The sequence below is a fragment of the Typopeltis vanoorti genome, chromosome 23, assembly GCF_054136105.1.
Source record: "Typopeltis vanoorti isolate ZY-2024b chromosome 23, IOZ_Tvanoo_1.0, whole genome shotgun sequence".
In the NCBI taxonomy this organism is placed as follows: Eukaryota; Metazoa; Arthropoda; class Arachnida; order Uropygi; family Thelyphonidae; genus Typopeltis; species Typopeltis vanoorti.
In genome coordinates, this window is record NC_143571.1 from 38,346,296 (window position 1) to 38,359,363 (window position 13,068).

Genomic DNA, 13,068 nt, shown 5'->3' on the forward strand with positions numbered 1-13,068 from the left:
AACTGAGTTCGTGATGACATTAATGCCTGTGATTTTGAGGTAGTTGCAGGGTTGGCTATTGAATGATGGTTTATATAGTTTTTGATAAGGATGGCTGTACCTCCACCTCTAAACTGAAGTCTGTCATTTCTATAAAACTGATACCCTCTGATTTTGGGGTTGTCAACAGGCCTCAGGTGAGTTTCGTTGATTAGTAATATATCTGGGTTATATCTATTATTGAATTCCTGGATTTCCAACACTTTGTTTTTGAGACAGTTTGCATTCCAAGCGATAATCCTAAGCGAATCTGGAGTGAGTTTTTTCCTATGCATCAGAGAGTGCAGATAATATGAAGGATTGTGGATGGATTTGAGTTGCTAAAATCCTGCAGCATATTTCCAGGTGATAATAGCTGATAGATTTCAATGTGGATTAGCCAGGTTCTGGTTTTGAACTGTCTGTTTGGAGCGGGCCACATCAGCATATGTTCTCGTTTGATGTTGAGGATTCATTCTCTTGAGGGGCTCAGTTAAGGGTGGGTGAGCACCTGTTGCCATGTTCTCACTCTTAAGGGACTGGGGAGTTTGAATTTCTGGAGCTCTCGCACTAGATGAAGAGTTATATTGACTGTTTGGGTCATTCCATGATGATGAGTTATGTTGACTGTTTTTGGGGTGATGAATACACCCTCTATAGTTAGTGGGATGAGGACCACCGCACTTAGCCGGGGGGTGGTTTTTTGGTTTGGTGCAAGTGTTTGTGGGGCGATTCTCGCCACATTTTAAACATCTGTACTGGGCTTTGCACAACTTCTGGGCATGGCCAAATTTTTGGCACCTGTGGCACTGCCCAGAAGATGCTCTCTTTCTCAGTGGTTCTGGGGTGATTTTAAGTCCACAGATTGACTTTAGATTGTATATGTCTTTGTAAATATTATGGATCTCTACAAGAACTAGAGGCATAGGGGTCTTATTTGATCTAAACATTCTACTGACCTTTATGGGAGGCAGATCCTGCAAGTTGAGGTCAGTGACTATTTCATCCGGGTCAATAACTTCGGAAACTCCTCGAAGCACCACTTTCAGATTTTTTTCAGAGGTAAGTGAGAATGTATGATATTGTATTCCTCTTGCATCCATTTCCTTTATAAGATTTCTATAGTCAGTCACTGTGGCAGGCTGAATTTTTATGCCCTCATCTACATTTTTGGCCAATCTATAATTTATTTGCAGGTTAGCCATGGTGGTTCTTAGGGTTGTCTATCTCTGCTTTTCCATCAGGATGATTGGTGGCACCTTCTCATTTGGGGGAGGCAGAGGAGTTTGAATTGGGAGCGTCTTCATCCATACCAACATCATTTGTTGGTTCAGAAGTGAGAGTTTTGTGCTTCTTACGAGCGTGGGTTTCTCCTTGATCAGAGGGATTATAGGCAGACACCACTAGATCAAGCTTTTCCTCCATTTGAGGAGAGTCTTCATTCTCCTCATCATCAACCCCGGGTAAAGAATATAAGTTTAGGTAGCTGGACCATTCTTGTTCAAATTTTTTAATAAGCTTTTTAACGAAAGTGAGTGCTAGCTCTTTATCGAGCGAGTCAATGATGATGTCGGGATCGATCATACTTGCAGGCCATTTAAGCTTGAACTTTTTTTGAAGTTTATTTATGAGTATAAGAGTCAGCTTTTCATCGAGCAAGTCAGTGATAGTGTCTAGGTCAGGTATGCTCATATCAATTTAATTGCGTATGAATGCAAGTAGAAATCCCACGGGTCTAGACCTGCCAGCAGAAATTCTGTACAGAATCCTGCAGCCGCAGAGGACTACCAGTAATATCGAGCGTTGGCTAAACACACAAAGCAGTAGCAATTAATAGGGGGGGGGCTGTGAAATTTAGGACTTGTCTTGTCCCTTCTTTCCACCAAGTGTAGACCGCCAGTCGAAATCTCCTACAAGAGGCGGAAGACTACTGACGGGCACATGGTAGAGAACAGGAGAGGGCCTGGGAAAATTCCATTAAAAGCCTTACCTTGCACTCCACTATCAATGAACATTCACAAAATCCAAAACTCACTAATCACCACTGACCATGATCGCATATCACCAAATTTTAATTTTTTAGGTGATACTAAGTCCTTATAAGGACTGGCTTAAAGGGGCGAAGCAAAAATGCTTTTCATCTTCCCCGTTATCTGTAGAGGACAGTGTAGGGATAAGGTGTTATTGAGCAATTAAAGCTCTGATCATGGCAGGAGGGTAACAGCAATAGCCGAGCCTCAGTTCAATCCGTGATACTAAGATTGAAGTAATGCAGAAGTCTTATTTTCATATACAAGTTGCCAAAAGGTGTCTCACCTTATTAATAAAATACTCTGGATTAGAGGTAGTTGTTGGAAGTTTGTCCACTTGCTTGTACTATAAATTAAAGATACCAAGAAATTATATAATTGCTTTAATCCTTTATCCAAGTGTAAGCAAACAAACTTTGCACCTAAAATATAATCAGGACAGGGCAAGGTGCTAAGGTGATCAACACTTAAGTTATCATTTACAGGTAGTGCAGTTTAGTGAAAATGACATCCCATTAGACGTAAACCACATCAGAAACCATGAAATGTTTGTATCCATTGATGGTAGTTTTCAATGCTATAATGAAAATGAAGATTTTGAGGAGGAAATTTAAGCAAAACATCAGAGGACGTTAGAAGAAAAGAGAGTGTGTGAGGATGATACTCTCTAGCTGGAATGAGTGACTACTCAGGATGCTAAAAAATTTATTATTGGATTATGATGCTGTTTCATGCAGTAAGGCAATATTATATCTGTGCTTACCCTTACATATGCTGATTTTGTTTAATTGCAGCCCATCAAAAAAAAAAAAAAAAAAAAAAAAAAGACACTTGGTCAATTCCTGCAATGCCATTGACTGCTAAAAACTGCATGCATGTTTTAATAAATATATAAATGAAATTATTTTTATAGTACATGTTTGACTTTAATTAAAAGTAATTGTTTAAGTCAGTAATTTTGCTATACAATAAACAAAAAACTTGTATTTTGTCTTATGTTCATGCAGTTTCATTTAATTGGGGCAGCTGCTAAATTGGGCCAAATTATGCTATTCCCAATGTGGTCCATTTAACTGGAATCCAGTGTGTGTGTGTGTTTCTTATTCCTTACTAGTTACATTTTAAATCATTCCTATTTTTACCTGTGAGAACTATGACTCTTTCATTTTCCCCCTCTTTACATTCCTATCATCTGCAGTCTTTTCACCAGGAGAACACAGTTTCATCATGATTCATTAGGCACACTCTTAATCATCAGTTTGCCATACAGTGTTTTTTTTCTCTCTCTCTCTCTCTGTGTGTGCTCATCTTCTCTTGCTATTTTATATTCTACATTCTCTTTCCTCTCATCTCTCCTTTCTTTTCTGTGCTTTAGGATTCATCAAAGACTTCTTTTGTATAATGCATGCTTTCTTCTGTGAAAAGAATCTGCATAAGCTTGCAATTTCTCTTAGAATGTCCATTTCACCATTCTCCTCACTTTTCACCATTTCTTCCATATTATCTCTCTTTCATTATTTTGAAAGTTTATTTTTCACTTGGTTAGACTATAATAAATTTAGTTTAATCCATTATCCAAGTGTGGGCAAACAAAGTTTGCACCTGAAAATATCTTCAGGACTAGAGTAAGGTAGTACAACACCGGGCAACTCATAGCAAAGGTGGGCCAAGCTAACATCACTCCTATCTCAGTATCTCCCATAATGCAAAACACATCTCCTTGCAGATATGTATAATGTTATGCATTAAGGGAAGGGCCACTACCCAGACTAGTTTCGACCTTTATTGAGGTCTCTTCAGTAGGAGCCAGGCACAGAGGTGGAGATACCAGGCAGAAGCAATGGCAAGGTCATCTTTACCTATAGGAGTTGCCAAAAGGTGTGCCACCTTTTTATTAAATTACGCTTAACATTATACATATCCGCAAGGAGATGTGTTTTGCATTATGGAAGATACTGAGATAGGAGTGATGTTAGCTTGGTGCACCTTTGCTACGAGTTGCCCGGTGTTGTACTACCTTATCCCAGTCCTGAAGATATTTTCAGGCGCAAACTTTGTTTGCCCACACTTGGATAAAGGATTAAACTAAATTTATTATTATCTCTCATTATTCATATTTCATTCTCCTTCACTCTGTCCTGTAGCTGTATTCCTGTCTACATTTCCCCAACACACATTTTTACCCCTTTCGTCAATAGCATTTACCACTCATTGCTCTCTCTCTCTCTCCTACTTTTGACACTTCTAGCACTTTTTTTTTGGAACACTAACTCATTCTTTCACTATTTTTGCCTACCATCCACAATCCTCTCACCTGCACTAATGAATACATTGCCTCTCACAAAATTCCTGAAAAACATCATCTCAGCAGTCATTGCTTTCTCATTCTTTGGAGTCATTGCTGAACTGCTTATGTTCAGATAACAATGTATAACAATAAAACTTCAGAAACACCTGTCACTCAAGCACTGCAGACTTGCTTAAAATTATTCAATATTTCAGTAAATATGAAATGTTAATTCCTATGTTTTCTGCAGCATCATAGGTGCCCTCCCTCAATGAGTCTTTGGACTCCCTGGAGGTGTTATGTAATAATAATAATATGTTCTCTGTTTTACTTAGAAGAATGGTCAACCAGAATTATCATTGAATTTTAGTTATGTTATGGTGAATATTAATGCTAATTACAAGAATAAATTTGAAGGAATTTGATTTTCAGGGCTTGGCAAATATTATATAAAAAGATACCGATTAAAATAAAAGTTGGTCAGAGAAGTTTCTTGATACATGTGTAGGAGATTATTAACAGGATGAAAGGGAATCAAGATTTAGAAATGCACCATTCTTGAAATGGCACAAAGGTTTTAGTGAGCATGGAAGTTAATATCAGCTTTTGAATAAAAATTGAATAATGAATATTTCAAGAAATTTGAAAGAATTTTTCTATGATATGTGTGGTATAGTTATCTTCCTGTGATAATGATGTCAATAGCAATAATTTAATATAATTTTCTTTAATAGGACACTAACTTCATGCTTACAGACTTCACCAACCAAGAAGCTGTCAGAAGATAAGAAACAAATTAAAGATAAAAAGAAGCCTGTTTCTTAGAACTTCCGTTTTTTTTTTTTTTTTTTTTCCATGAAAAACAAGTGTAAAGAATTGTATTTATACAACTAAACCAAGTGCCAGAAATAAGAATTTTCAGATATATGGCAAATTCAAATAGGCCTTTAGCCAGGACCAATAATACTGTTTTGCAAATGTATATGAAAAATCAAATGTGCAACAACTAACTAAAAAAAAAAAAAAAAAAAAAAAAAATAGAATGTTGTGAAATCCACAGAAACCAAATATTTTCAGATCTCTCTTTTCTTAACTAATGCAAAGCATAGTATTTATTGTAGTCTGTTATTCCTAATTTTTATAAAGTGCTATTTCAGCATTTTTTTCCTTTTGTATTGCCTTTAACTTCATATATATGATGATCTCTCAATTATCGGACCTTCATATTACAACACCTTCAGTTAACCAGTCCTTGAATGGGTTAGCATGTCAACCAGCTTCTGTTATAGCACAATGCTAGGTAACTGTACTTTTAGTTAGTCATACACTTAGCTATATATGACCAGCAAACTGATTTCCAGATGTGATTGGATAAGTGAGAGATTACTGTATTTTCTTTTTTTTATATATCAAGAAATCCCTTGGCTACCTTAAACTTTATCTGTTAACAAAACTTCCATTATTATTTATATTAACTGTGCTTGCAGTTGGTAACATAGTAACAATGTATACTTTTTTTTTTTTTTTTTGACACAATGGTTATATTATAAAAGAAAATTGTTGCTGATTTTTAATAGAAAATTAATAAAATAAAGAAAAATGCCTTCCTCTTCCCAAAACCAAATATACATTATTTAATGCTGCATGATGACATCCTCCAAAATTAACAATATAAACTTTGCTAATGGGGGGGGGGGGGGGGACAAAGAAAAACTATACTTCGAGGTTATGTGGTCAATATATTTAACACTGCTGTGAAATTAGTGATTTTTGTCTGTTTTAACATTCTATTTTCCTATAATAATTAGTTTTTTTTATTGTAATATTACTGTTGATTTTCTTGTGTTTAAAAAGAATTTGATGTATTCCCTGATATTTTGTTGGAATACTATAATATTAAAGGTAGTACTATAAAATTGCACCAAAACCTGCTGAGAACAACAAATAAGCAACAAAAGGAATATTAGTGAAATTGTTAACAAGGTTGCTTGCCCCACTAAACAGAATCATGCCACTTTGGAAATATCAAGACTAAATTAAATTATTGGACAGACAAGGGAATTGTAAAAAAAGTTGAAAAGCGATTTGAGATGCATCAGGATAAGAAGGGAGAAGAATAAGTAACAAAACAAAAAAAAAGCACTGAATCAGGTAAAATTTCACAATAATCAGATAGGTAAAAAGGTTTATAAAAATAAGGATATTATGTGGTATACCTTACCCCAGTCCTGAAGATACTTTCTCACACTTGGATAAAGGATTAAACTAAATTTATTATGTGGTATGGAGATTCATTCATAAAATGTGTGATTGATAACCATGTCACTACTTAGCTTTCTAGGTGCTGAAATCAGAAATTTAATGGAAGTAACTGAAAAACAGAACAGAAAAGAAAAGTAAAAGAAACCATAATTCTCCCAAGTTCAAATGATTTCAATAGCAATAAATACAGTATGTACTGTTGGAAGAAGTGAAGAGTGAGAAAGTGAAAATAGTGTATTTACCCAGATGTGTGAAAGGGTCTTATAAAAAGATTGTATTTTCTTATAAAAATACAACCTTTCAACCACCTACGGACCATATAAAAAATTAGCATCCCTTATCTGCTCCACCAAAGGCAAGCCACAGTCTCTAGACCTACCCAGTGTTTACCAGGTCTCTTGTAGTTGTAAACTATCCTACTATGGCCAAACAGGCAGGACAGCCAACATCACAATTGCTGAACATAAGGACTATATCTGTTTCCATCCCTGCAGCCACTCAGGACTTTGCTGACCATGCTTTAGACACCAGCCATAGAATACACTGGAAAAAAGCTACTTTACTTCATCACAGCAAATATGATTATGAAAAACTTTTCCTAGGTTGGTCGATTGGTAGAGCCTCTGCTACTAATGGTTCAGCAAAAAGTTAAGCAAGTTTGAGCACAGCTAGTATTTGGAAGGGGACAATCGTTCTATGCTGTTGGCACATTCTCCCTCGATGAGTCTTTGGACTCCCTGGAGGTGTCACATAATAATAATAATAATCTGCTTCTACCTTACAAAACTATCCTAACCTCAACAAATTTAGTTGCTTGAAACTGCCACAAATTTGGGAAACTCTCATCCTCCACACTAGGGGACATTATTTATGACTTTAGGTCTACTCTCAGTTGACATGCTTCATGCATCCAGACACTACATATTACTTAGTGTAGTATCTGCATACATATATCTTATGATTTTTATTCCCTGATGATGCCAGTTTGACTTTGCTGAAATATGGAAATATTAGTTACATTTATTTTAGTTAATATAGTAGTCTATGTTATAATTTCCTTTAAAAAATACAGCTATAAAGTCAACATATAAGCCTTACCACCAGACAAACTGTATAGTTGGCATGCCTTCAGTCTATTGTCATAACCAACATTATATAATCCTGATATCATTTTTGTTTTGCAGCTCTGCACCCTCTCCAAGGATAATTCTTCCCCTTTACATCCTGGTGACCAGATCCGAGCACAAATATTCTTGTGATCAAACCTTTATACAATGGACCATACCCTTTTATCTCTCATGGTCAATTACTTCCTAAATATTTTAGCAATTCTTTGAGTTGTCTTCAAAGCCTTTTGCAATAAGTCCTCTGAACTTCAAATTTCTATTTCAATCATCCCAAGATTCCTTGCTTCCTCCACTTCTTCCAGTATATCTCTACTAAGTGAGCATGAAGCATCTCATCTGTGGGTCCCAAATTTTGAAACCTTACATTTAGTTTCATTAAGCTGACATTACCATTAATTGTTTGCCTTTCCAGCTTCAAATCTTATTGAAGAACCAAGGTGTCTGCACTCTTAACTCTTCCAAGCTTCACATCATCTGCAAACATCTGAATATCTTCCTATAGGCCAATGACAATATCATTGACATAAAAGTTGAGCAGTACTGAACTCTGTAAAATTCCAGTTGTGACCCTCCCACTCACTGATACTGCCCTCTTATATACAACTCTCTGATACCTATCATAAAGTTAGTTACCAATGAATCCACTAACCTGATATCCAAATCCATATGTTGCAACTCAAAAACCCACTTATGTAGCACCCTGTCAAATGGCTTTGCAAAATCTCAAAAGATGATAGTATATGCCTTATTCTTATCTGCTGCTCTTGATACTCTATTCTAAAAGGCAGCCAGATTACTAAAACAGGAATGCCCCTTAACAAATCCATGCTGGCCTGCATAAATAATATTGCCCTAAGCTGCCCAGTTCTGTATACGAGTTCCTACCAATTTCTCCAAAAGCTTAACAACTACAGAAGAAATACAAGTTGTCCTATAGTTTTGGGTGACCATAATTTAAAAATTAAAAAAAAAATGGGATATCAGTTGTGGAGGGAGGGATGGGTTCGAGATCCCCCCCCCCCAAAAAAAAAAAATAAAAATAAATAAAATATTCAAATATTATGAAAATTGTTAATACAAATTAGAGCAAAATTAGATATTTAACAAACTGCTCTTTTTCAACTATTATGATTAAAAAAGTAGCTATGTGTTTTTTTTTGTAGTAGCAGCTATTTAAGTAATAAGTAATGAAGAGTTAAAGTGGTAAATAAAACAAAATACTGTCTTTTTTTTTTAATAATAAAGTGAAATCTCCAATAAAAATACATAAAATCACCTCAAAATTTACCCATTATCACACCTGAAATCCCAAATGTTTCTGTTTCTTGGAATTCTGCTGTAGTTATTATTGGTGTGTTCTTGTCTCCTATACACTTTTCAAGAGAATGTGTCTTTTCAATATTGTTTTTGCTTTATGCTCATACTCATGAAAATCATCATTTATTCCTTAGACATAGGTTGTTATAATTACCATTGATTTTACTGTATCAATGGTAATCAATGATTTTACTTTTGCTGTCATTATGCGACACCTTCAGGGAGTCCAAGGACTCATCACGGGAGGGCACTCTACTTCACTAAATACATAATACATCTCGTTCTCTCCACTACTACTTGATTCTCCTACTATGACGCTACTGCCATCGCCATGTACCGCTGATCATTACCAACAACAGTTGTTGTTGTTTTTTTTGTCTGTAAATTGCATTTGTTCTGAAGGCCGCTTTATCTGTACATGGGATTGACAAATTTCCAGGAGACAAAACTCTGCTACCTCCGTGTGAAATCGGCTAACTCACCTTCAACTGAAAAAGCCCATATAATATCTGTACATGGGATTGACAAATTTCCAGGAGACAAAACTCTGCTACCTCCGTGTGAAATCGGCTAACTCACCTTCAACTGAAAAAGCCCATATAAAGATTCCCTTCGTCATGACAAGAATTGATCCCATGTCTTTTCCAATCAAAGTGTGCAATGCTCCACTGTTCTTCAAATTGCACTACAGTGGCACTCAATATGCAGTTTATTTTTTTCCTAGTTCCATAATAAATACTAAATAGGAAACTTTCTACTGAAGCAATTGATCCAAGCAGTATCAAAATAAACTTAACAAAGGTTTTCATATTTTTAAAAGAAATGTTTCATTATAAAAATGTTGGAAAATTTCTTTCCATCTAAACACAAACAGAAGTCTGACAGTCATTCCAAAATACAATTTTTTCTTCAGTCTAACTTTCAGGTAGTAGAATTTTTTTTAATTATCTGGGTCTACGACCTGTACTAATGTGGACACTAAATTTATTGTTGTCAAGCTATTGTAACATTTTTCCACTTGATAGTTTTATTTGGTGGTGTCCATGGCATAGAATTAAATTGTTTGAAAGAATGAATCCATTCTTTTATGTATTCCATTACTATATTATAAAATTCATTTTAAAGTTGTGAATATCGCAGAAAGTCATTAATCAAATTATGCAGTAAGTTTTCAGTAGTGGCAGGTAAATATCCTTCATTTTTGCTTCATTTTAATTTTGTCGATAAAAATTTCAATCTCAGCTCTGACTTCAAATGCTGATGCATCTTGTTTTTCAGCCCTCTGAATTGTAGATTAAAAGAGTTTACGTTGTGTAAGAAATGCATTAAAAGAAGATGAAAAGAGGCTGCTGGCATCTGAAATAAGGTGCTATAGACGACTCCTAAGATACCATACGCTGACCATGTCAAGTTTTGACGTAAGGCAAAGAATCATTTCTTTCGCCGATACAAAGGATAACATAAAGATTTGAAGGAAAAAATTCATCTGGCTTGGTCATATGAGCAAATCTAATGGTCTCCAAATACAGGTTCTTGAAGAACAATCCAGGAACTCAAAAAAGAGGCCGACTTAGAATGAACTGGATAGACAATATAAAATATTATTATTATTACGGGTATCTCCATGGAGTCAGTAGCTCATCACAGAAGACCCAAACTAGCAAAACAATATCTGTCATATCTCTTCTTGAATTCATTTACAGACGAAGAACTCACAACTAAGTCAGGCAATGAATTCCACTCATTCACCACCCTCCAGGCAAAAAAAAACCTTGTTCTCACACCCTTGTTAATCACACTCTTCTTTAATTTCCAGGGATGATACTCTTGTTCTTCCATCACTTTCAGCTGTGTGATAGTGATGGAAGATATAAAATTACAATCCTATAAAAACCTTTCAGTAATTTAAATGATTCTATCATATCCCCTCTTCTCTACCTATCAACTAACCTCTGCAATCCACAAGCTCTCAATCTCTCAATGTAGGGAGCATTTTTTACATTGCTTATCAACTTAGTCACTCTTCTCTGAACCCTCTCCACAGCCTCCTCATCTCCAAGGAATCCAGGTGACCAGACCTGAGCACAGTAATCCAAATGTGAAAGTATCAACGCTTTATAAAGGGGAATAATAACCTCAAAAATACAAACTTATTTAATACTGACCATTTACAAATATCTTACATTATACCCTACCAGTTTTGCTAGCACTGTCTAGCTTTTTTTTTCAAGGCATTTAGGAAAGACATAAAAACTAGTAAATGCAAATTAATAGGAACATAAAAACATTGTAAACAAACTACTAGCTAAGGTTATACGTTCGTGTGACAGAGACTGAAAGGACTTATTGTTCTTATTCATTATCACACGTGCGTGTTTGTTGTAAACGTGTAATGTGATTACTAGCTAGCTGTAGTTCAGATGGATTTAGAGAGAGGATCAGGTTTTTCCACGAAATGTTTAGGATGGTACCCTGATTTCTGTTGAGGTTTCTGCCAGTTATTAACACTATTGTAGCTTCCTTGAATAAACGATGTCTGTAGTCACCATCCAGATATGGCATGGAGCTGTTTTACCACTCTATCATGTGGTTACACGTACAGAAATGATGTGCTAAGCCAGAAGAGATAATTCTGTTGTGGTTTACATCACCAACATGTTCTTTTTGTCTGATTTCTAAACTCCGTGAAGTTTGTCCGATGTAGGCAAGACCACAGGAGCAAGGAATATAATATACTCCTGGATATTTGTAGAATGGCACTTTATCTTTTGGGAATCCTAAAACCTGTCTGATGCTGGTGGTTTTATTGAAGACCACTCTGATGTTGTATGCTCTTAGTATTCTGGCTATTTGATAAGAAATTGACCTGATGAAAGGAATCACTACAGTAGAAATGTGCTGAGAGCTTGATTCTTGTCTGGGGTAGTCATCGTATAGATATTTTTTGATGATGTTTGGAGGATATCCATTTTGTGATAATGTGTTGGCTATTAGTGAGAGTTCAGTCTGTGTATCCTCCACTTCTGATCTAAACTTTCTGGCCCTATTTTTCAACATGTGGATAATGCTCACTTTGTGTTTCTTGTGATGGGTTGAAGTATAATGAAGATATCTTCCAGTGTCTGTAGGCTTTCTGTAAATAGATAATTTGACACTATTTGATTGTTTCTTTATCAAGATGTCTAAAAAATGCAGCTGGCTGTTGTTTTCCACTTCCAGAGTGAATTTTATCTTGTTATGTATTGAGTTGATTTTATCCACAAACGATTTTAGGTTTTCTAAGCTGCCTTGCCATATAATGAAAATATCATCAACATATCTCCACCATATAGATGGTCTAGGGGAGATTGTGGAGAGAATTTCTTTTTCAAGTTTTTCCATGAAAAGGTCTGCACAAGATGGTGATAGTGGGCTTCCCATTGCTAGGCCTTCTAACTGTTGGTATATAGTGTTGTTAACCTTGAAGAAATTAGATTGAAGGCAGTGTCTAAACATCTGTTGATGTCTAGAGGAAAGATATCTTGGATGATGTTTATTACCTCTTCTACTGGTACATTGGTGAAAAGGGATACAACATCTAGACTGGCTAGCATCTAGAAATGTCATCAAGGGCATAGATAAAATTCACTCTAGAAGTGGAAAACAACAGCCAACTGCATTTTTTAGACATCTTGATAAAGAAACAATCAAATAGTGTCAAATTATCTATTTACAGAAAGCCTACAGACACTGGAAGATATCTTCATTATACTTCAAAACATCACAAGACACACAAACTGAACATTATTCACATGTTGAAAAATAGGGCCAGAAAGTTTAGATCAGAAGAGGAGGATACACAGACTGAACTCTCACTAATAGCCAACACATTATCACAAAATGGATATCCTCCAGACATCATCAAAAAATATCTATACAGTGACAACCCCAGACAAGAAGAATCAAGCTCTCAGCACATTTCTACTGTAGTGATTCCTTTCATCAGGTCAATTTCTTATCAAATAGCCAGAATACTAAGAGCCTACAA

General features: G+C 35.6%; 1 protein-coding gene across 1 annotated transcript in view; it reads left to right on the forward strand.

Moving 5' to 3' along the window:
- The window catches only part of LOC150093786 (uncharacterized), a 374,903-nt gene extending 369,133 nt beyond the window's left edge, over window positions 1–5,770 (forward strand). The window contains exon 13 of the mRNA XM_090412515.1: window positions 5,070–5,770. Coding sequence (XP_090268641.1) covers window positions 5,070–5,160 — 91 coding nt within the window. The 3' untranslated portion in view covers window positions 5,161–5,770. The remainder of the gene's footprint in view (window positions 1–5,069) is intronic.
- Window positions 5,771–13,068: the final 7,298 nt, after the last annotated feature.